This window comes from Papio anubis, chromosome 1, assembly GCF_008728515.1.
Source record: "Papio anubis isolate 15944 chromosome 1, Panubis1.0, whole genome shotgun sequence".
Classification (NCBI taxonomy): domain Eukaryota; kingdom Metazoa; phylum Chordata; class Mammalia; order Primates; family Cercopithecidae; genus Papio; species Papio anubis.
Window position 1 is genome coordinate 156843899 of NC_044976.1, and position 24208 is coordinate 156868106.

Below are 24208 nucleotides of genomic sequence, written 5' to 3' on the forward strand. Positions count from 1 at the left end.
CGGTGGTTATTTTAAGTTTTAAAATATGTAATTTTAGATCAGCTTACTATGAAAATTTTTATATAGTTTTAACACAATATTTAATGCTGATTATTATATGCATAAAGACAAATTTCAACTTTTTCCCCATTTAGCAATGCCACATACTGTTCAATTTATTTCAGATTAACTAGATAAGAAAAGCAAAGCATGATTTGGCCTGGTGCGGCGGCTCATGCCTGTAATTCCAGTGCTTTGGGAGGCCGAGGCGGGCAGATCACTTGAGGTCAGGAGTTCGAGACCAGCCCGGCCAACATGGTGAAACCCCATCTCCACTTAAAACACAAAAATTGGCCGGGCATGGTGGCATGCACCTGTAGTCCCAGCTACTCTGGAGGCTGAGGCATGAGAATCATTTGAACCTGGGAGGTGGAGGTTGCAGTGAGTCAGGATCATACCACTGCACTCCAGCCTGTGTGACAAAGTGAGACTCCATCTCAAAAAAGAAAAAAAAAAAAAAAAAGAAAAGCATGATTTGTTAACACATTTTTAGATGTCATATTATATCAGACTTGGGGGTCAAATTATATTACAATAATTTCATCAAACGTTAAGGTTTAAAAATAGTCGAAAGCTGCTCTCACATGCTGAAGTTGGAAATTCATACACTTGGTGCTTTGTCAGTTTTAAATTTTGCTTCTAAAAATGAGAAGCTTTCAGACTGATTTACATGCACTTCTTTGTTGTAGATAGTGTTTATCCCCAGTAAATGCAAATCTACTTCAGATATAATTATCACTTTTTTTTTTTAGTACTGAAACATCTTGATGTGTCATGTAAAAATTCTAGTGAAATGAATACAATCTGGTAGCCATCATCTTCAGACAAATTTGTAGAATTATTATTATTATTGTGCTCCTCGTTAACTCTGTGAAGTTCTGTATGTTTCCTGGTTCATTATGGATAAAATAAACAATAGACTAAGAAGAAAAGCAAATTAAAACTATGAGGGCAAAATCACAGTATTAGTCCATTCTCGCACTGCTATAAAGAACTATCTGAGACTAGGTGATTCATGAAGAAAGAGGTTTAATTGGCTCACAGTTCCACAGGCTGTAGAGAGGCATGGCTGGGAGGCCTCAGGAAACTTACAATCATGGCGGAAGGTGAACAGGAAGCAAGCACGTCTTGCCATGCAGAGTAGGAGAGAGAGCGCGCAAAAGGGTAAGTGCCATACACTTTTAAACCATCAGATCTCGTGAGAACTCACTTGCTATCACAAGAATAGCAAGGGGGAAGTCTGCGCCCATGATTCAATCACTTCCTACCAGGCCCCTCCTCTGACACGTGGGGATCACAGTTTGAGGTAAGATTTAGGTGGGGACACAGAGCCAAGCTGTATCAACCACCACTGCAGTTGGCAGTGTTCAACAGATAACAAAACATTTGAGAGGTGGAGGCATGCGAGGTATCTTGTCTCCTCTAGCTCCTCACACCATACACACCAGGAGAGTCCAGTCTGTTCCATATCAGGAAGAAAACATGGGACAAGGTAATAAATAAATGATTAAAAATTGGAACCAAGACAGCTGCCATTACAAGCTACTTGAAAGCCCCCAGAGTTGTAAAATCTCAGGCTGGGAAAGGAGTTCTGTTCACCATCACTTCACTCACTGCCTCACTGAACTTTCTAATGAAGAAACTGAGGCCTAGAGAGGTCAGCTGGGATCACCCATTAAGTCAGAGCAGAGCAAGGATTAGTATCCAGTCTCCTTACTCCAAGTCCTCTCTTCTCACTGTGTGCCCCTCAGGAGAAGGTTCCAGAGCACACCACAGGAAACAGCAGTGCCAAGGAATTGAACAGGAAGAGATGTGAAACACCTACCACAGAACTCAGGCTGCGCCCTGTTTGTCTAGGTACCCTCACGGCGCCAGACACAGCTCTCTTCCCATAGAAGGTACTTAATCAGTAAATGTTTATTGGATACATACATCGATGAATGACCAAACATCATAAAAGAGAGACCACAGCAGGGTTAGGATTGGGACTCCTGGCCCTCAGAGGCCTGTTGTGCCTGCTCTTGCCTGCTTTCCAGAGTTGAGACAATTTCAGTCTTGGGAAGGGAGTCCCTTACCACCTGACTGCGGGCACTTCCAGGGGGATGGATGACCAGAACGTCACGTGGTTAGAGCACTGGGCTGCAGACCTGGGTTTGGTTCCAGCTCTGAAACCAAATAGTATTAAGCTCCCTACTGAGTTCTTTCCCTCAGGCCCCCACTTGCAAAATGAGGGAATTGGACCAGTGGCTCTATAAAGTATGGTCCCTGGACCAGCAGCATCAGCAGAACTTGTGAACCTGTCAGAAACACACATTCTTGGCCCCCACCCCCAGACCTATTGCTTCAGAAATTGTGTGGGTGGGGCCCAGCAATCCATGTTCTAACAAGCACCCCCAGCACCTCAGATGCAGGCTAAAGCATGAGAACCACGGAAGAGACTGTTTTTAACGTCTCTTGCAGTTCTGACAGTTTCTATTCCAGCCTGGAAGAGGAGATGATGGTGACCTTGATGGTGATGGTATTTGCTAACACAAGGTTCTCACAGTGTGCCGAGCACTCTTGTGAGCACTTCACATAAATTAACTCAAGGCCCCAGCAGAAACCAGTTTTGGTAGGGAGGCTCAGACACACATGTTTGAGGCTGGTAAGTCCCTGAATGGGGCCACATCTTCCCATTCAGGGCTCCCACCCTCTGGCTTTGATCACAAGCCCCAAAGGGAGGCCTAAGAAGCAGACTGAAGGTAGACACCAATCTATTAATAGATGTGTGTGAGCACACAGCATTCACTTAGGCCAACTGGTGTCCCTGGGGACAGGCCTGCCTCCAAGCCCTAGGAATCTCATTCCACATGTTAAACTTGACTTTTGTATTTTGAACAAAGCAGGCTGTTCAATAAATAATGGCCTCTGTGGTATTATCGCAGATTATTTAACTTATTAACAGCTGGGGCAGGGGTGATAATGAACGCTTTGCTTCTAAGCTGCAGGTGAAGATCAGAAGCTGGGTTGTAGCCAGGAAACATCCTGAGACGAGGGCAACGGGCCCTCCATGACCCCGTCCTTATTTGCTCTGTTCCCAACAGCCAGATTCTAGCAACAACTCTCAAATTAGGAGACCAACTGAAAAAGTACACATAAAATATTAATGGTTGTTATTCTCAAGCAACTGGGGTTTTTTGATTGTTACTTTTCAAATTTTATGATTTTTACCTTTATAATCAGATAAACAACATTTAAAAAGTAAAAAAGTATAAATCTATATACTTTACTGTATGTCTTACTTTAATAAAATTTGCACTGGGTGTGGTGGCACATGCCTGTAATCACAACACTTTGGGAAGCCAGGGCGGGAGGTTCACTTGAACCCAGGAGTTTGAGACCGGCCTGAGCAATATAGGGAGATCCCGTCTCTTAAAAAAAATAATTAGCTAAACATGGTGGCACATGCCTGTGGTCCTAGCTACTCAGGAGGCTGAGGTGAGAGGATCACTTAACCGGGAAGGTTGAGGCCACAGTGAGCCGTAATTGCACCACTGCACTCCAGCCTGAGTGACAGAGCAAGATCCTATTTCAAAAAATACAAAATTGCCAAAAGTGGTGACAAAGGGGACTGCATCCAACTCACTGGGCCTGACCACCTGAGTACCTGCTAAGAGGCAGTGTCAGCTCCTGGACAGAGAACGGATGAGAGGGAGAGGACGCTTCTCCAGGCTTCCCTCCTGTGGTCCTTCTAAGTCTCAGTATTTCCTGCTGGGAAATGGGGGAATTATCACTGTCTCCAGTACAAAGGGGTAATGGGAAGACAAAAGCAGAGCCAGAGGTGAGTCCCCTACTGTCACCCCATACTGCCCTCCACCCTCTCTTTGTATTCATCTTCTTATCACATCATTAACAGTGACTAATGTCCTTGAACTCCTCTGTCCTGGAGGGATCCTGTGAGCTTTAACTTCAGAATGGGACAAACAGAGGAACTGAACAATACTTCTCTCACCACCCATGCCCACTGCTCATGGGAAAAGAAGTAAAATATAAAGTGGCTTGTCTCCAAACAGAGATGGCAGTGGATCCAACACAGGGCCAAGGAGGAGCCACTTTTAACCCACTGGGTTTGTGGAATTTTCTGGAGAAAAAAGGTAGAGGAGGGGGAGTGGCAGGAGAGAGTCAAGTCCTCTGCAACCCCCTGACTTCCCAAATGCATAGCCAATGAGTGAGCAGACATAAAGGAAAAGAGGCTGGTAGCCTTGGGAAAGAGCCGGGAGGAGTCTCTGCAGCCAGAGCAAGTTGGCAGCCCCAAGGTAAGAAAAGAAGTAGACCTGGCCCTCCTTCCTCACTTTGTCTCACGTAGGCAGCCTAGGTAGGCAGGTGGAAAGGCATGGGGAAGCAAAGGTATCCTACAAATAGATCAGGGCTAGGGAACCCTGGGCTACCAGATGGAAAGGTAACCCTGTGCTTCACTTCCTTGCCTGGAAAACAGGGCAGCTGAAAAAATCTCGTAAGTAGAATGTGGAGTGAGATAGTATCTACTTAAAGCCCTTAGGACATTGTCTAGCATATAGTAAGCTCTGAATATCTGGTAGCTGCCATTATTTTAACTTAACTATTATTATTACTACTGTTGCTGCTGCTATGACAATAGCCAGGATGGGGCAGTCACAGGCCACTCACATTTAGACCCCGTGACCACCCATGTGTCCTCCCACTGGTGGTTAAGGCAAATGACCACGGTCAATTTATACACATCTGAGTTCTCTCAACCCAAAACCAGGCCCCCAGTGGAGAGAGAAATCTCCTACCCTTTCAGGAGGCTTAACACCTTCTTTTCTCCCTCTTCTCCTATATACCACACACATGCACACACACACACGGACACACACACACGCACACACACACAACACACAGGCAGCAGTCTTCCGTTAGCACCACTGAGATTCTAGGGTAGACTGGGGCAAAAGTTGAGCAAGTGCCAGCTGCCCAGCTGTGGTTGAATATAGGACTCAGGGCAGCCTCCACAAAACAAATAATGAACAAGCAAGCTAGCCAGCAGCCAGCCACACAGCCAGTGGTGATGCAAGAGGACAATGGGCTCTTCCCAGGCTGGGCCACCAAGTCCCGTGGCTGTTGAGACCAGGGCTTGGAACCCTGCCAAAGCCAGGAGGGTGCAGTGATGGTCACATGGTGCTCTGTGCCAGGGTTGCTTGATCTGAAGAGGTCTTACATTGGGTGGATCACTCTCCATCCCCCACCTAGGAATCCAGAGCTTGCCCCAAGCTAGACACCAGCTGAGACCTGAGTCACAGAGGCCCAGGAGAGAACTAGGCTAGAAATCCACAGGCCACAGTCAAGCAATGGATACCATGGCATGGCCCCACCCTAATTCATGCCGCACCCTCAAATGGCCACCAAACTCTCTGTGTGTTAGTTTCCCCATCTCTATGGAGGAAATAATATATTGGCTTAGTGTATTAGCCTGGTAGAACAAGGGTATAAGGATACAATTAGATCACAGGAAAATGGCTTATTGTGAGAAGTGGATTCCAATTCCCTACTCTGAAACATAACACCTCACTTCTACCTGTTTTGTTGACTAACCTTCTTGTGTCAGTCTCCTTACCCTCCCTGGCCCTTTTTTTATTTTATTTATTTATTTTTTTTGGTATAGACAGGGTCTCACTTCTCACTGTCTTGCTCAGGTTGGCCTCAAACTCCTGGGTTCAAGCAATCCTCCCACCTCGGCCTTCCAAAATGCTGGGATTATAGGTGTGAGCCACAGTGCCCAGCCAGGGGCCTCATTTTTAAATCAGAAGTCATCCCTTCCTCCTTCCATCCTGTGCCCCTGTAAGTGTGGCCAGCATGAAGGCAATTAGGATAACTGGACTGTCCATTTCTTTTGAATTCCAGCCCCTTCCCCCATGGAGATATAACTTCATGAGCTTTTTGGGAGCAAGAGTCAGAGGTCTCAGCCTATCACACAGGCTGGTGTGCAGTGGTACAATCATAGTTCACTGTGACCTGAAACTTCTGGGCTCAAGTGACCCTCCTGCCTCAGCCTCCCAAGTAACTAGGACTATAGGTGTGCCACCATGCCTAGCTGATTTTTAAAAATTTTTTTGTAGAAATGGTGTTTCGCTATGCTGCCCAGGTTGGTCTCAAATTCCTGGCCTCAAGGGATCCTCCTGACTGGGCCTCCCAAAGTGCTGGGATTATGGGTGTGAACCACCATGCCTGGCCAGAGCTCCATCTTTCAAGGTTCCACCCCAAATCTCCTCCTTTAAGTCTTTCTAGGTACAACAGATTAAAATGTCCTCTCCCTTTCCTAAACTCCAGGAGCTCCTGTGGTCTGAACCAGCCATTTGCAGTTGTCCTTTATTTTATTTTATTTTATTTTTTATTTTATTTTTTGAGATGGAGTCTCGCTCTGTCGCCCACGCTGGAGTGCAGTGGCGCAATCTCAGCTCACTGCCACCTCCGCCTCCCAGGTTCAAGCAATTCTCCTGCCTCAGCCTCCCGAGTAGCTGGGATTACAGGTGCTCACCATCACGCCCAGCTATTTTTTTTTTTTTTTGTATTTTAGTAGAGATGGGGTTTCACCATGTTGGCCAGGCTCATTTTGAATTCCTGACTGATAGAGCAGGAGCACCGTCATCTCAGACATACACTGCCACTTGAAGTTCCAGCTCCCTTTCTAGCCTCATGCATTTCAAGGAAATCATTTCTCTTCTAACCACAAGCAGCCAGAAAGAGCAGACAGTAAAACACAGATAAGACAACTCGGGCACAGAGGGAAGTAGGGGGAAAGTCCTTTGGGTAACCACCAAACTTCAACCTCATACAACGGGCCCCAGTAAAACAGTGGGCCTTAATAAACACATTCCTTGCTCTTCAGGTGCACTAAGATAGGGAAGCTAAAAGCAGACTCGAGGGATATGCCTGCAGCTACAGAAAGATATATGGGAACAGACACACAACTCTCCCTCCCAGATAAGCACAACAAAGAGACACAGAAGCAGTCCAAATCTCTGATAAACTCTCCCATCCAGAATCCTTAAAAACTCTTAGTCTGTAAGAGAGTGTGGTTCTGACCTAACTCAGCCAGCTGCCCCTCTCAAGTTTATTTAAAATAAACCTGTCCCTGTTGACTGAAAAGCCACCCTTCACGTTTCTCTCCTCTTTCTTTAATTCTTAGACTGACCCCAAGTGATCCACCCGCCTCGGCCTCCCAAAGTTTTGGGATTACAGGCATGAGCCACCGTGCCGGGCCTGCAGTTGTCCTTTAGTACCTGTGTAGTTATCTTTACCATGCATGGATGCCTGGCATACTTTCTCTACTGAAATACAAGGTTTTTAAGGCAAGAACTGCCTGTTTGTCTCAGTGTAATACCCACAGTATCTAGCATACAATTGAGCACTTATTTGAGGCCAAAAACATTTCACGGTTGCTCACCAAAGCCATTAGGAGTACTTGAATAAGGCAGAGCATGAAGCTACCCTCAGGAAGGGAAGTGGGGCAAGAATATAACAGCTAACCTTCACAGGGCACTTCTAATTTGCCAGGCACTAGGCAAAGGGGTTCATGTGCATTACTTATTTTAATCCTAACAACCCATGAAGGGTAAGCCCTACTTAACTCTCCACTTTACAAATGAAAATTAGAGAAGACGTAAGTCATTTACCAAAGATCACACAACTGATGAACTGAGCGCCAAATGGAAACCCAGGCAGTGTAGTTCTGGGCCCTGGTTCTTGTTCCGTATTCTATTTCCAAGACCAGATGCATGCACTCTGGCATTGCACAATGTAGCCTTAGAGACACAAACCTGGGGCCAGGCAAGGTGGCTCATGCCTGTAATCCCAGCACTTTGGGAGGCTGAAGTGAGCGGGTCACCTGAGATCAGGAGTTCAAGACCAGCCTGAACAACATGGAGAAACCCCTTCTCTACTAAAAACCTCCGCCTCTACTAACTTTGTAAAAATACAAAATTAGCCGGGCGTGGTGGTGCACGCCTGTAATCCCAGATACTTGGGAGGCTGAGGCAGGAGAATCGCTTGAACCCAGGAGGTGGGGGTTGCAGTGAGGTGAGCCGAGATGGTGCCATTGCACTTCAGCCTGGGCAACGAGAGTGAAACTCCATGAAAGAAAGAGAGAAAGAGAGAGAAAAAGGGAGGAAGGAAGGAAGGAAGGAAGGCAGGCAGGCAGGCAGGCGGGCGGGCGACCTGGGGAGGGAAGAAAGGAGAGAAGGCAGACAAATGATTTGGAGCAAAAACAGTCCGAGCAACACACAGAGAAATTAGCATAAGTGAAACTAGAAAAGTCGAAATAAGATTGGTGGATTGTGTCAACATCAATATCCTGGTTGTGAGAGTGTACTATGATTTTGCAAGATGTTACCCTTGGGAGAAACTGCGTAAAGGCACATAGGATCTCTCTGTATTATTTCTTAAGTGGATTAACCATCTCAATAACATGTTCAATTAAAAAAGGAAATAGTCCCAGCAAGCAAAATATCTTTAGCCATTGCTGAGTAGTCCTTGGCCTATATTGGTCTGTCCCCAACACACCAGCATCTGGGTAGGCCCTGGATGATGTCACCAGCCTGCTGAGAAACAAAGGATTCTTGCTCTCAGAAGCCCCAGCTGCAACTTTTTATGGTGCCATATAAAAGCTCCCTCTTTATTTGTCAAGGTTTCAGGAACACAGAGGAACCATGGGATGTGTTCAGAGAGGATTTTCCTAGTCTGACTCAGAACGGAGCCAGCACCTGACCCAGCTCTGACCCACTCCCACATCAGCCTTCCAGGAGGGCCCAGCATACAGCATTCATTCCTTTAAGCCTCAGCTTCCTTCCACACCATTGACAGACAACTCCCATCCCACGTGTCTGAGCAAGGCAACACACTGATGGCCCCACTGCTGAGGGCAGCCAGATGGAGGAGGAAAGGAGGCAGGATCCTGGGGGCCCACCAGCCAAAGCCATCCAAGCCCCGGTACTTCATGAAGCCCATCCATGTCCCAGAAGCCCACTAGGCTTCATGCTGATTCCTAAAATAAAAGGACAGGTTGTGCTGGAATAACCACAGGTCAGTGGGAATAAAAAGATTAAGCATTAAAACCCCAGGCCTCTGTGGTCAGATGGAGCATTTAATGGTGTTACGCAGAATGCGTGAGGCTTCTGGGTGACAGGATTGTTTTTGGCCCAAGCCTAACTGAAAGTTTCTATTCCAACCAGAGGGGTAACATACTGACCATGTACACTCAAAAATGGGAAAAAGAGTTTTCAGACAGAGAAAGCTTTAGGGACATTCAAAGAGAAAGAAGAAGGAGAAAGCCACAGTGTAAAAGTGGGGACTTAGCAGAGCACAAATTGAAGCAAAACAATAGTTAAACCCTCTGTACTTTAAGTAAACTTTGAACAATTCATAAGCAAAGCTTAAGAAAGTTCTGGGTGGTGTAAAACTGGCCCTGAAGAATTTCATGAAATACCTAAGAGAAGAATCAGCCAAATTAGAAGATATCAAGAGAACAAATGTGGACCAGATATGCTTAGTCAGACCTCAGGGAGAAGCATTAGAAATGTATATTGGAAGCCCATTGCATATCTGCAGTTCCTAGGTAATCAGGCTTGAGTCTCCAGTCTGGTGAGCTATATCTTGTTCTCTTTTCAGTGTGGGTTCAGCTAGCCTCAGCAAATACCTGATAAGGTCTTGAGATAAAGATCTACTCCAGGTATAGATGGATAAGCACCTGGACTAGGGCTCCACCCGCTAACTGGTCAGACCATGCAAATCAACCCTCCCTGTTTTCTTTTACTGAAGAGCTTAACTAGGGTGACTTCTGCCAGGAAGTGCCCTTGCAATAGCATCACTGCAGAAGCCAAAGGGGTGGACAGGAGGAAAGCAGACATCAGGCCTCCTCTCAGTACTAAATCTACTGGAGGAGAGGAGTCACCGACCCCTCAGGATGGGGGGACTGGCACCAGGTGATGCAAACATTCTGCTGACATCACACCTGGAAGTAAGATGGTTAGGGAAGGCTCATGGGGTTGTCCCCCTTGTATGTTCCCATTTTCTTTTAGTATCACAACCAAAAGTAAACCTGTAAGTGGAACAGACCAATGCTGGGTTCAACAGCTCTGTCTAGCAGAGAGGGGACAGTGGTGGCAGGTGGTGATTCTTCTATGGGGAAGATGTCACAGCCTCAGCCTCAGGGCCTCAAGAGCACTGAACAGTGGCTTTATGGTATGGTGTCAGCCGAGACTCACAAAGCTCCCATGCTGTCAGATCCTAACATTCCCTAATAGAAGACTGGAGTCTCTGTGATACTCAGACTCTTATCTCACTAATTAATACAAGCAACAGCCAAACAAAGAGGCTTCTCAAACAAAGGGATCATCAACCTGTGCTGGAACCCAGAGTTTCCCGATAGGTAACGAGCTGGGATTAGGAGACTTTGGAATCAGATACACCCATGTGCTACGTGGGGCAAGGTGGTTCCCCTTCTGAGCTTCCATTTTCTCAGTGTAATGGGAACAATAACGTCCACTCAGGGTTGTGATGAGTCAACGAGATGACAAAGTCAAGCATCTAGGACAGTCGCTGATACAGAGTAGGTGTCCAGTCAATTGCATGTCCCATAGCCTTCTTGCTATTCTGTAGATGCAGGCACACATAGTGAGTGAGACCCCAGAGGGTCTGTTAGGACATGAGTCAGAGGGATAACATTATAGCTTAGCCCTGCCACTTTGGAAATGAATTCTTACACAACCATTTATCTGTACAACACTAGCATTTACAGGACCACTTCTCTACGACTACTTAAATCACCCTATTAAGTGGGCATTAGTATCCTCATTTTACAACTGAGAAAATGAAAGCTAAGGAAGGTTGAACAGTTTGTGCTAGTCACTTTAGCCCCAGTCTTCTGATCCCTAATTCAGTCTCTGCCCCTACCCACCGCCACCAGAATAATCATCCATTTGGTATATATTTACTGAAAGCTGACTTAGTTCCAGGCACTGGACACCCACTTAGAGTCGCTATTCCAAGAGTAGAGCTAGCCTGCTCTAAGCCAGCCGCATTCTTTGATCCCTCATGGGTGATGGTGGATCTACAGGAGTGGTGGCCAGGGCCACCAGTGCAGGTGGTAGTTATGGCACCAAGTGACAGAGCCATTGGCATCATGTTGTAGTCAACCGAATGAACCACTCACACATCAGAGAACTACTACTACTGCGGTGCAGGTGTTAGTAATATGTTGTAAGACACTCTCTGACCTCAAGCCACTTACAGTCTCTAGTTGTAAGGAAGATATAGCCAGGTGAAAAGCACAGCAGAAGGAGGAGAAAAACTGTCCGGTGGTTCTCAGATTGGGCTATATAGTAGAATTACCCGGAAGGCTTTACAACATCCCAGTACCTAGACCCAACCCTCAGAGATTGCAATTTATTTGGTACAGGTGGATCTCAGGTACTGGCATATTGTAAGATCTCCCCAAGTGATGTTACCATGTTGGCAGGGTTGAGAACCCATGTTTAGGGCCTTGTACATCAAAGCGCAGTTTGCAGACTGGCAGTACTGGCATTACCTGGGACCTTGTTGGAAATGCAGAATCTCAAACCCAATCCAGACCTGCTGATTCTGAATCTGCATTTTAACAAGACCCCAGGTGATCTGTGTGCATGTGGAGGACTGAGGGGCACTATGTGGAAGACGGTGAAGGGCAGACTCCTCCCTGCGAGTCAGCCAGAAAAGTCCTTCCCCAACCCCAGCTGGAATATGCAGCCCACTCACTCCCCACCAGGCAGGGCACACCCCAAGACAGTAGAGCCAGGGGCCTGGGTGATCATGGGGAGCCACATCACCAAGCTCTGCTTCTCTTGCCCCTCCAGAGCTGCACCTGGGGCTGCATCATGGGGCTCCATGTGCCAGAGCTGATGGAGACCCAACAAACCTCTTCTGTGACTAAAAGGAAGTCTGAGAGCAAGGCTCTGTCACCATTTAAGTGACAAAAAGAAAAGCAAGTTTCTTCCCTTTCCACAGTCCCCTTCCTCAATGTCCCTACTCTCTTCAAAGTGCTCTTCACCATGGAAGAGGAGAGGTGAGCTCAGGACAGCCCTGCCTCCGTATAGCCCAGTGAGAGAGCAAGCTGCCTGACCAACCATAAAGGCAGCTCTGTTACTGCAGGCATGGAGGTGGCTGGTACCAGCTAAGCCATTCCCTCATGAAGGAGGGAATCCTTGAGAGGCCAGACAGGGACACACATGTAATCTGGTCCCTCCAGCACCCTGCACCCCACCCGCAGCTCTGGATCCCTGCTACCGCCTTTGTCTTTGTTTTTCCCTATCAGTTTTGTGTGTGTGTGTGTGTGTGTGTGTGTGTGTTTCATATGTGCCTGCCTTTGCTCTCCCATTAGACTGGGAGCAACCATCTTCAGCTCCTCCTTTGTCACTGCCCGCAGTACTGAGCACAGAGACTTATGCCCAGCAGGGGCTCAATAAATATTATTTGTATTCATGTGCACACATTTTCTAGGGGTCAAATTCACTGCTCCATGCTAACAAAGAGTGACTCACAAGCAAGCATTTATTAGGGATTACCATCAGCACATTGAGATTCTATTGGAGAAAACAAGAGGACAATAAGAAATACCTTCAAAAAGCATGCACTCTGGTTTAGGAAATCAGACTTATATATAGCAAGCCTAAGACCAGAGACACAGGAAATCAAGCATGTTTATGGTAAGGTTAGGCAGGCCTACGGAGGCTGGCATGTGCCAACACCATGGAAATTTTCTGCTCTAGTCTTTTGACAGATTATTATTACTTACCTCTTGCTTGGCATTTGTAAGCATTTATCACCCTTTGATACTTCTAACACTCACTCTTCCTTGGGCAAAAATGGCTCAGAAAAACAAAAGCAAAACAGAAAAAGGCTCATCTGTACCCCCACCCTGGGCCATGTCCACTACACCAGATAAACGGGATGACAGTAAAGATACACAGAGTTGCAATGGGAGATGGATCAGGACTGGGAGCCTTTCCCTGCTGAGATGTCTGCAAACATCTGACACCACAGCACATTATTTGTACCCCACCTCAACCCACAGCCAGCTTTTCAGGGCCATAAACACCACATAACTTTCCCATTCCAGGCTCCAAAAAGTCTTAGATCAGGTCCCTGAGACCCCAGCCAGAATGCAAGGAGCCTTCTCTCTCTTTGAATGGAAAACTTGCAGGGCATCATGTATGGTTGTTCTCATTTTGAAAACAAGAAAGTCAGGGCAAAACTCACAGCCAGACACAGACTTCAGCTTGGATTCAGTATGGGGCTTTCTCCAACAATTTGTCAAACTTACTCCCACTCAAAAGTCCACTTTACTCTAAGTCAAAGAGACTTAGGTATGAGGATCAATAAGGAGATGTAAGTGGCAAAGGTCAAAGATTCTGACTCTGTAGAGCTGTGCAGTCCAATACAGTAGACTAGCCACATGTAGAGATTTAAATTTAATTTTAATTTAATTCAAAATTCAATTCTTCAGTCATATTAGCCACATTTCAAGTGCTCATGTACTTAGTGGCTTAATCATGTTAGACTGTGCAGATACAGAACATTTCCATCATCAAAGAAAGTTCTGGCCGGGCGCGGTGGCTCAAGCCTGTAATCCCAGCACTTTGGGAGGCCGAGACAGGCGGATCACGAGTTCAGGAGATCGAGACCATCCTGGCTAACACGGTGAAACCCCGTCTCTACTAAAATACAAAAAAAAAATTAGCCAAGCGAGGTGGCGGGCGCCTGTACTCCCAGCTACTCGGGAGACTGAGGCAGGAGAATGGCGTGAACCTGGGAGGCGGGGCTTGCAGTGAGCTGAGAACCAGCCACTGCACTCCAGCCTGGGCAACAGAGCCAGACTCCGTCTCAAAAAAAAAAAAAAAAAAAAGTTAGTTCTATTGGACAGCACTAATATAAAGCATTTAGATGTTTCATGTGAAGTAATGAGTAGGGTGTTCTGGGAAGTTCTGCTGTTCTCCCCCGGTTTGTTGGGGTAGGTTTTAGGTGTTCTGTGGAATGTTGAATAGTGGGTGTGCATTTTCATAATGAAAGAAGCAATGTGCTGGGATTCTCATGTAAACACAAACGTTCTAAGGCAACACTTACAAGGCTATAAATTGGGTCATCTTAGCATGTATACGTGGACACACAGTCTCTCCATACTTTTGCTTTCGTCACAAGGACTATGAAGTCAGATACTGTAACTAGTTTACTTACAAAAAGCCCACATGCTGCCTAGTCCTAGCCAGAATCATTCTCCAGATCCCTTGGCTGGTTCTAAGCATTCCCCAGCTTTACTTTCCAACTCAGCATCACTGAAGAGAAAAATCTCTCAGGTCAGGTCAGCACTCTGGACAGCGACAAGCTCTTTCCTAGTGTATTTCAGCACTTCCCTCTGCCCCAAAGGCCCCTTCAGAAGGAACTATCCCCTCAGAAACCACTAGGTGCCTGGAAAGGGACTTCCCACCCACTTCTTTTAACACCACAATCTTGTTGTCTTCAGAGCAAGAGAGTGTTCAGCTATGAAGCTTCAAATACTACTCACCAACTCCAAAAAAAGTCACTCCTCAGTTAGCAAGCTAAGGTTCGCTACAGTCTGGCCCCAGACTGCTCCTTCCACTGTTCCAGCCTGGCCAATTCATCATGTCTGACCAAACTAGCTGTTTCCCTCTTCTAGCCCTTTGAGTGGGCACTCCTTTCCCCACCAGAAATGCCATTTTCTTATCTTTGCCTATTCAGGCCCTACCCATCTCTAGACGCCCAAGCCAACCCCCACTTCTCTTCAGAATCTTCCCCAAAGACTTTAATTTACACTGATTTCCTCTGTTCTCTGACATCCCAAAGCACTTCTAGATTAGATCATGCTTTAGAAACTTAATTACCTACCAATCATCTTGTATCATTACCAGGTTCATATGTGGGTTTTGCCAGAACTAGCTTTTGCCAGCAACCAACCATGCAGCCACAAGTCAGTCATGCCACACTTCTGAGTCTTCATTTCTTGATTAGTAAAATAACTACCTTGAACTAAAACATTTCTAACATTTTTTTGAGTTGAGGATTCTCTCAGAACAAGTTTCCACCTAGAAGAGTGCAATGCACATAGTAGGGTCTTCAAATAATAACTGCAGATGCAATGAATATCTTACAAAAACAAAACCAGAGCACATCCCAGGGCTGAGGCCAGGCAGAGAATCCTGGTTTAGCTCCCAATGTGGATGACAAAGGCTTCAATTCCACTCAGTGTGTGATGATAATTGGAAAGATATCTAGTTTCTGTCCTTACCTACGTCAGCATAGGAAAATCATCTATGGCCTTGGAGGCATTTTCCTCCACAAAGGCATTCACCTCCAACATGTGGAAAAATACCACACAATGGGTATTATAACAATGGGAGTGACAACAATGTCTTGCATATAAATTTCTCTTATATAGGTCAGCCAACACCTGACAGCAATGTACTAACTTCATTTACTAATTACACACAAGCCCAGACAGATTAGGAAAAGTAACAAGAAGCATAAACATTGGTGGTGCCCCCAAACAAAACTTTGGCTGGTCTCACGAATCAAGATGTTCCAAGAGTCCGGTGGCAGGGAGACAGACTTAAAATTTTATCTCAATATTATACTTCCTGTCAAAATGATAGATAGCTATAATACCTCCTCATAATTAACATCCTGTTATTCTCAAATAATTTGGCTTATGGTCAATAAACAGTAAGATATAGGGGAGATTCTTCCATCTTTGAACAAGAAAAAAGGCCTAGAAACATTTAATAACTTTTACATTGCAAATAAAGATAAAACTAGAAACAGACCTAGTTGGAACAATTCTACTAACATAGGCACCACACACACACACACACACACACACAGACACATATGCACACACATATCCAAATACACAACTCAGATAACTCTTAGTAATATAAAGAAAAGAGTGATGAAATTCTCTGACCCTGAAATTGGAGCTTTCACCAAATAGTTGTTTAAAATGCTACTGCCAAAGCAAATTGGCCAGCATCAGTAAAGAAAAAGGGAATTTTCATCACTGGGAAAAGTTCTTGGAATTGCTCTGCCAGCCATTTACTCTCATCCCAGAAAATCTCAAGATCTGAGAACAAAACTTAGCATCTGGTCAATCCACTCCAGTTGGCCTAAACTGGATCCAGGAAAGGCCTAAACTGGCCTTCAGCATGAAGGCCAGAACTCTCCCATCCTAGGAGGCCTTTCCCAGAGCTGGGCATCCTTTGTGCTCAGAGAAACAAAGCAGGGAGACGGCAGTGCAACCAGGTTAGAAGAGTAAAGACTAGCACTCAGGGTTCTCTATGATTTTGTCTCCATATACTGCTCCAGACACATCCCTCACTACTGAATTACATGCACCCACCACCCAAACCATGCCATTTACCTTCATAAATCAAAGATTCTCTGCATAGTCCTGCCTTTGCACATGGTTTTTCTCTAGTAGTCTTGGAAGAAGTCTTCAAGTCTTGATATCTCAAGACCCATCGGCCAGGCGCTGTGGCTCACGCCTGTAATCCCAACACTTTGGGAGGCTGAGGTGGGTGGATTACTTTAGGTCAGGAGTTCAAGACCAGCTTGGCCAACATGGTGAAACCCCATCTCTACTAAAAATATAAAAATTAGTGGGGTGTGGTGGGCACACCTGTAGTCCCAGCTACTTGGGAGGCTGAGGCAGGAGAATCACTTGACTTGGGAGGTAAAGGTTGCAAGGTTGCAGTGAGTCAAGATCGCGCCACTGTACTCCAGCCTGGGTGACAGAACAAGACCCCGTCTCAAAAAAAAAAAAAAAAAAGGCCCAATGTGATCTTCTGTCAGCTTTCTAGCACTTACTTTCTGGAATTAGCAAATATTATTTATATTTGGACACACATATCTTACCACCTATAGGGCAGGAGACAGGGTCTCATAAGCCTCCACATTGCTCCAGAAGAAGATGTGGTACCCCTGACCCAAATAGCAGGTGCTTGGTGATGATGATAAGAATAATCAGACCTTCTTAGGAGGTTCATCTGCCACCTAAAGTCAGAACTACGTATGAAGCTAAGTACGTGGGGCTGTGTGGGGCAAGCAGAAACAGGCCAAAAGGGAACTCACTTGGAAGACCACTGTCCACGCAGCCTTCCTCCAACTCTGGGTGCCAAGGACTTTTTTATTCTAGGACTGACTGGGAAATCCTTCCTTCCAACCCCTGAGCGGCTGATCCCAGGGTGTTTATCTCGTTAACTCTGTTTATTGTGATCCCGGTAAGAGGTTCTGAAGCTCTCCAAGCCCCTCTCTAATTAAATTCATTAGAACAGATTGGGGCTTTCTTTCTGGATCTCAAAAAAATTAACAACATGATTAGCATCATAATAAGGGGGAGAGGGGCTGCCAGGGAGGCCTTTCAGGAGGGGCCGGGCCAGTCTGGGAGGGGAGGCGTGAGGAGGAGCAGGTGAAGGAGGAGAAGGCAGATGCTAAGACAGCTGCTTCCTGGAGGAAGAGAGCAGCAGGAGCTGGGAGGGGATGATAGGGACGTGAGGGGATGACCCCACCATGCCCCAGGCACTCCAACTTTTTCATGGCACTGTATGTGGGAGAGGAAAGCCAGGACAAGAAATTAATCAATGACATAAATCCCAAAAACACGGACTGTGGGACAGGAACTTGCAGCAATCTTCTAATTTTACAGAGAAAGAAATCCATCTAACAATGGGGCCAGAAGTTGAAGGCCCCTCGTACCTTTTATGATGATGTCCTTTTCCTGCAAGACTTTGCTGCATGGACCAGGGAGAAGGTGGGGTGAGGGTAGAAGAGAACAGGCAGGATGAGGAGGTCACTTCTTTCCCAGAGAATCTGAACCCAAGTTTTTGCTTATACACCTGATTCCTTCATCTAGAATACTCTCTGCTTCTCTTCCATATCCAAATTCTGCCAATTCTTCGAGACTCAGTTCCATTCCCACCACCTCTGTGTACAGCAGTTAGCATCTGATGAATATTTACTACCAGCTAAGTATTACATTGGGCCTTTCACTATCCTCTCACATTTAATCTCTGTAACAGCCCTGCAAGGTTCATATTAATATCCCCATTTTGCAGATGAGCTGCAGCTATGCAGCTAGCAAGTGGAAGAAGCAGGGTCTGAATGTAGATCTGTCTGATCGCAAAGGCTGAATGGTTTCTACTATGCCGTGTTACCTCCGTGACTCCAACAACTGAATCCAACTAACAGATCATGCTTTTCTTTGGAATTTTACTGTCCAGGGTCCGAGGCACCAAGGAAGATTTAATTAGACCCTGTATTGTCTTGTTCTCAAGGTGTTTTACATGTCTCAGTCTTATTTCTTCTATCTGAAAGCAGGAACCACATTTCTGTATCTTTCAGAATAAAGTAAGGCACTCTAAAATGCTTTTTAACTGAGCCCTTCTAACAGATTTTCCTAGAAAGCCTTGTGCATGTGGATAAAACATCTAGCTTTTTATTTTTCTACCTGGGGTTGGGTGGTGGGGTGGGAGGTGGAGCTCAGTACAATATATGGGAGAGGAGCATAGGCTTTGAAGTCAAACAAATAAAGGTTTAGATTCTAGCTCTGCGACTCACCTGTTCTGTAATCTTCAAGAAGTAACAGCTTCTCTGAATCTGCCATTTTCTGTGAAACAAGGATCCTAACAATATCTCATTTGTAGGTAACCCTTTCAGGATGAAATGAAACGATGCATAGAAAGCACAGAGTGGGGTGCCTAGCACATAGAAAGAACTTGATAATGATGACTATTGTTATTATGCCACTTTTATTTTTTCCGGCTTGCCTCAAGTCCTAATGAAAAAAGAGTGGCCTGAGAGTTCTCAAGCTGGCACAATCTAACCAATATCCTGGGTCAGCAAAGCTGTGGAAGTGCCTACTCAAGCACCCAGCAGAACCATTAACTCCCAGGCCCTCTTCTGCAGTCCAGGGACCAGGCCATATGCATCCAACATCTGCCCTTACAGTTGGGCCTGGGCCCTTGCAGCTAGGCCTGGGCCTTGGCTGGGCATTGTAAGTGTCCAAAGTTTGTCATCAACTTGCTCAAGCCAAGGCAGGGGTCTGTCCAGACAGTTTGGTGCAATCACTTCAGATCCTACTGCCCACTATGACCCCTCAGCCATGCTCCTACAACGCCAGGAATTCATCTAACCTCAATTACAGCAGTTCTTGTGCTGAGTTTTAATTTCGTTTCATTTCTGTGTCTCCAACTTGACTTACACGCCCAATAGCTTGCACAGTTCCCAACAGATTCAAAGGCTCAGGACACATTGATGAAATGAACAAATATGGGTGTGTGGGTGAAAAGCGGGGCTACTCAGACAGATGAAACTGAGAGTCTCTCTCCTTAGCTAATTTCCCAGTTCAGCTATCGATATATGTGGGAATCTGTGGTCAAGTGTATAGCTTCTAAGGACCTCTCCAGCTTACCAACAACTTCCCCTCCCCGTCAATGGCTCCCATCTGACTCTGGCCTTCCCATAATGCCAAATCCTTTCACACACAGCAGGGCTCACAATATTTTTCCTTGCCTTGCGTCTGAGCATATACCTGTGCGTCTTCCCTACACACAGATAGCTCCCAGAGCCTCTTTCCTCTGACTCACTGACACTCTAAGCATATCCAGCCACACTTTACCCCTAAAATCCAAGAGCTTAGAAGATGGGATTGGGAAAGTCAAGCAGCCTTGAATTCATTGCAGAGCTCCCTCCAGTTATTCCCCTATCAGGTTGTAGCTGCATCTAGCTGGGTTCAGCTACACACAGAACATCCCCCCTCCAGCCCTTCATGCTGGGGATCTGACAACACCTTGAACCTCATCTTGTCCCCTACCTTTTTCCTGACAGTCAACTTCAGGGTCAGCCCTGAGCTACCATCCAGGATAGCATCAGCCAAGCCTCTTCATAGCTGTGGAGGACAGGGTGCTGATACCACCAGAATTAAAGACCTGGCTGTGTAACATCCCTATCCAGGTGCTCTCGCTCAAGCTTATCTATGTTATTTGTCTGATCACCTGTCTTCCTCTCCCATTGCCCAGGAGCTCGGAGAGATTGGACCCTGGCTTACTTTTCATCTCTATGGTCTCAGCACCTAGCAGAGCACCACACTGTAGGGATTAATGGATCTTCGTTAAATGAGTAAATATGAAACTGGCCTTATGTTCCCCTCACTTCTCCCCTCCCCACCCCAAACATCACTCCAGTCAAACAGACTGAGAACTGAATTTTTCTGCTTCTCCCTCGCTGATTTCCTAAGAATGTCTTTTTCTAAAGACAAAGGGATGATTCTCACACCACAGCTCCTGCATGATCTTGAAGATCTCAGAGTGCCTCTGGTCTCCAAAAAAGCATGAGGGAGAAGAGTGGAGCCAGAGGTAGGAAACAAGTTGCAATAGACTGATCAGAGCCTTGGTATCCTGTCTTTCACTCACCACAGAAATCAGACCCTACTCTGACCCACCTACCTCAGAAATGCAAAGCCAGAACCCCACCCCCAGCTCTCAGCCACCTCTTCAATGTGTGCCTGAAAGAACCAGCCCTTGTGAATGCAGCCAGTTCAGCCCACAGGGAGCTGGCTAGGTACAATTGGAAGGTCTTGCTCTGACTCTCTGGGGAGCTAGCTCCTCCCTCCGTGTGCCTTGGTTTATTTCTCCGTAGTCTTTCTGATGCCAAACAAGGGGGTGAGGGGTGAGATTCATTGCACAAAACTGGGAAATATGTACATTGTTATCAGAATCCCCCACTTCACCTGAGCTCCAATCAAGCATTTCAACATCAGAATCTTAACCCAATCAGCTCTCAACAACGGCTGCAGGTGATGCTTTCTCCTTGTACCAGGAAAAGCTGGCAGCCCTGAGGCACTGATGCCAGGGAAAGCTTCCAGCCCCACCCCCACTCATGCTGGAGAGGGGACGGAGAAGGGTGACAAAGCAAGGGGCAGCCAGTCCCAGCAGCACATCCCCTTGCCGGCACTGCCTGAGGCCCATTCAGAGTTTACTGCATAGGAGCTGAAGGAGTCCAACCACTTGGATTCCTAAAGTGAGAAAGCCTTGCAGAGAAGGGACAGGGTCTGTCTGCAATTTGCTCTTAATGCCCCAATTTAAGCCTCTGGGTTTCGTCTGAGGCCCCCAAGACAGGAATTGGGTTGCCATTCCCTGTTTCACAGTGGCAACCACAATTTCTGGGGCTAAGTGGGAGTGAGCCTCTTTCCTTATTGGCAGCATAATTCATTCTCTCTCTCTCTCTCTCTCTCTCTCTCTATACACACACACACACACACACACACACACACACACACACACCCCTTCAGTTGAATCCAAAGACAAGGGGAGAAATTACTCCCTCCGAAGTGCCAGCTCAGTCAAGACAAAAGGTGAAATGTATTAGCTGCTTAGCAGGCCCCTGATCTCCTTCAGTTCTTCCTGCAATGCAATTCCACCACATCCAATCATCCCCAAACCAGAAGGAGGATAGATCTCTGCCTGCCTTCCTCCACTGCCCCCACCTCACAGTTGGTATGGCCCCTATCCCCAGAGGCTTCCAATCTTCACACACATTTTCCCTGGGCTATTCTCCTATTGCTTTAAGTTCTGTGGGCTCTGAGCCTGGCTTTGGATCCACACAAACAATTAAACTCCTGTCTAACCAGGTCTCAAAGCCCTGTGGCTTGCCCTTGCCTTGCTGGAGATTTGATTGCGGCCCAGCAGGGCCCAACACATTTCCAAGGGTAGATGAGACATATTAGGCCCTCATGCCAGCGACACAGGCAGGCAGAAAAGGCGTATTGTCGTCCTCTCCCCCACACTGAGGGAGGAGGCATCTCTGCTCAACACACACACACACATGCATGTGCACACACACACCCCACATGCCAAAATGCCAAGGAAAGAGTCAGGAGCAGAACCTGGCTGGGGACAGGATGGGGGCTGCCATGGGGACCAGATTCTAGGTGATTCAGCACTCTGCCCACTCTTGGCCCAGCCCATGGGCCACACTCATGACAGCTCCAGATGCCAAAGTGCTGACTTGGAGGCTGAAGCAGAATCTTTTCTAAAATCCAAAATTCTCCAGCCCTCCAGCAGGGTTCCTCGTTCAGGCCCTTACATCAGGGCTCAGGCCAAGCCCTAGGAGGAGTCTGCTCAGTCATTCCCCTGGACCCTGCCCCTTCCCCATCCTAGTTTCCCAATGCCTAGCACCCCCTCCCCCAATTCATCTAGGAAACAAACCTGAACAGCTAGAGTACCGGGGCAGCTGCATGGCTGGAGAGGAACATGAGAGAGAGGCCTACTAACCCCCAGCATTCTTCTTCCCCAAGCCACAAATAGGATCAAATACGCAGAAAGGGGTTATATTCCACAACTGAGATCCCCATGCAGGGAAGGAGGGTCCAGGGACCACTGAGGGAGGGCTGAGTACAGGCTGTGTGGCTCCATACAGCACCAGGAAGGGCAGTGAGGAAAGGTGACGGGTGTCAGGCCAGCTAACAGCCAAAGAGGGAGAAGGCGGGGTTCTTGAGAGGGACTGTGATGCGGGAGGACACCAAGAGGCAGCTGGGAAGGGGCTGGGACAGGGCGTGCACAGGGGAACTGGGGGAGGACAGGAACTGTGAGGGAGCGAATGGAGAGACAGGACACCAACTGGTAGGGGCATGAGATGGGTAAGAGAATAGGGGAGGCAAGAAGGGGTTGATGTGTGCGGTAGGAAAAATAGGAGGCATGGGGTCATCCAAAGCGGGGTGTCGAGGTAAACAGAAGTACAAGGGCAGGCAGGGCTCACGGACGAGGCGGGGACAGACAGGAAAGGGAAAGGGTTGAGGATGCGGGAAGGGGGAGGGGACGCGGCCAACGAGATAGAAAGGGTGTTGGGGTGGGCAAGGGGCTGGTAGTTGGACGGGGATGGGGTGGGTATATCGACAGAATCGGATGGATTCCGGGCAGGTGACAGTGTGGAGAGGGGAAGGGATGGGAATGTGGACGGAGGGGGAGGGGGACAGGTCAGTGGATGGAGACAGAGAGAGGAGGGCGGGAACAAGGGGGTGTCGCTAGGTGGGTTTCCATGATTCTCTACCCCCATCTCTCCGGTGTTCGCGCTCGCCTACCTCCAAGAGCTCGGGCTCCGGCCCTGGGCGCTGTCTGAGCTGTCCGCTGCCGGCGCCGCCACTTCCCCCGCGTCCCCCGCAGCGCCTCTCGCCGCCAGCCGCCGCATTAGGGCAGAGACCAGCCCGTGCGCGTCCCCGGGCGGCCGGCGCGCCCCCGACAGCCTGCGTGCGCGCCCCCACGCCCCTCCCTTCGCGCGCCGAGCGGCCGCGGAGCGGGGACCAGGACAGAGGCGGAGGGAAGGATGCTCCGGACGCAGCCCCGCCTGGCGCGCTGGGGAGCGGGTGCGCAGAGCCAGGGCCGGAAAAAAAAAATCTTCCTTTCTCTTTTCACCTGAGCTCTCTTTGCAGGCTCGCCTTGAGAGTGATAACAACTCGTCTCCCCCGTTTCCGTTCGCTGAGCACCTACTACGTGCACAACACACAGGAGGAGGTACACTGAAGCCCCAGCAGGATCGCGTGTCTGTCCCTCCACCACAGACTGTGACTTGAGGGAGCAGGAAGTTGCTGGACAGCTTGTGTTCTCAGGGCCTAGCACAGAGACTTGTTTGTGGTAAACTCTCCAGTAAAGTTTGTTGATTGGCAAGTCGTTGGATCCTGATTCGGGGATGTGAGAGGTTGTGACTACTATTAACAGTGAGGGGCTTTCTTTTAAAAATGAGAGATTTCCTCTGTCCTAGGGGGACTCAGGCCTCAGTCTTGGCTGGAGAACTATCTGACATGACAGCAAGACGTTTCTCTGTGGACCTCAGTTTCCACAACTGAACCATGAAAAGTTGATTGGGTGGTCGCCCAAGGTCTCTTCTAGCTCTGACATGAAGACTGCATTAGGTCCTGACTAATGTGCACAGGACCTGAGCTCAGAATTATCACCTGAAATAGTGGAAAGATCCCAATTAGGGAATCATAGAATCTTAGTCTTGGAAGAGTACTTGGAAGCTTCTAGTTCAGCTCCTCATCCAAAACTACAGTGCCCTGCAGCACCCCACTGTGGCCCCATTC

The 24208-nt window shown here is 47.4% G+C and overlaps 1 protein-coding gene across 22 annotated transcripts in view; it reads right to left on the reverse strand.

Annotated features, from left to right (window-relative positions):
• The window catches only part of NFASC (neurofascin), a 200382-nt gene extending 177047 nt beyond the window's left edge, over positions 1-23335 (reverse strand). For 16 of the 22 annotated variants that reach the window (XM_031656569.1, XM_031656616.1, XM_031656613.1 and 13 more), the window contains exon 1: positions 23210-23332. In XM_031656569.1, coding sequence (XP_031512429.1) covers positions 23210-23316 — 107 coding nt within the window. In that variant the 5' untranslated portion in view covers positions 23317-23332. Of the gene's footprint in view, positions 1-23209 lie in introns of all 22 variants that reach the window. The other 6 variants (XM_031656617.1, XM_031656622.1, XM_031656620.1 and 3 more) reach the window with 3 other exon arrangements.
• Positions 23336-24208: the final 873 nt, after the last annotated feature.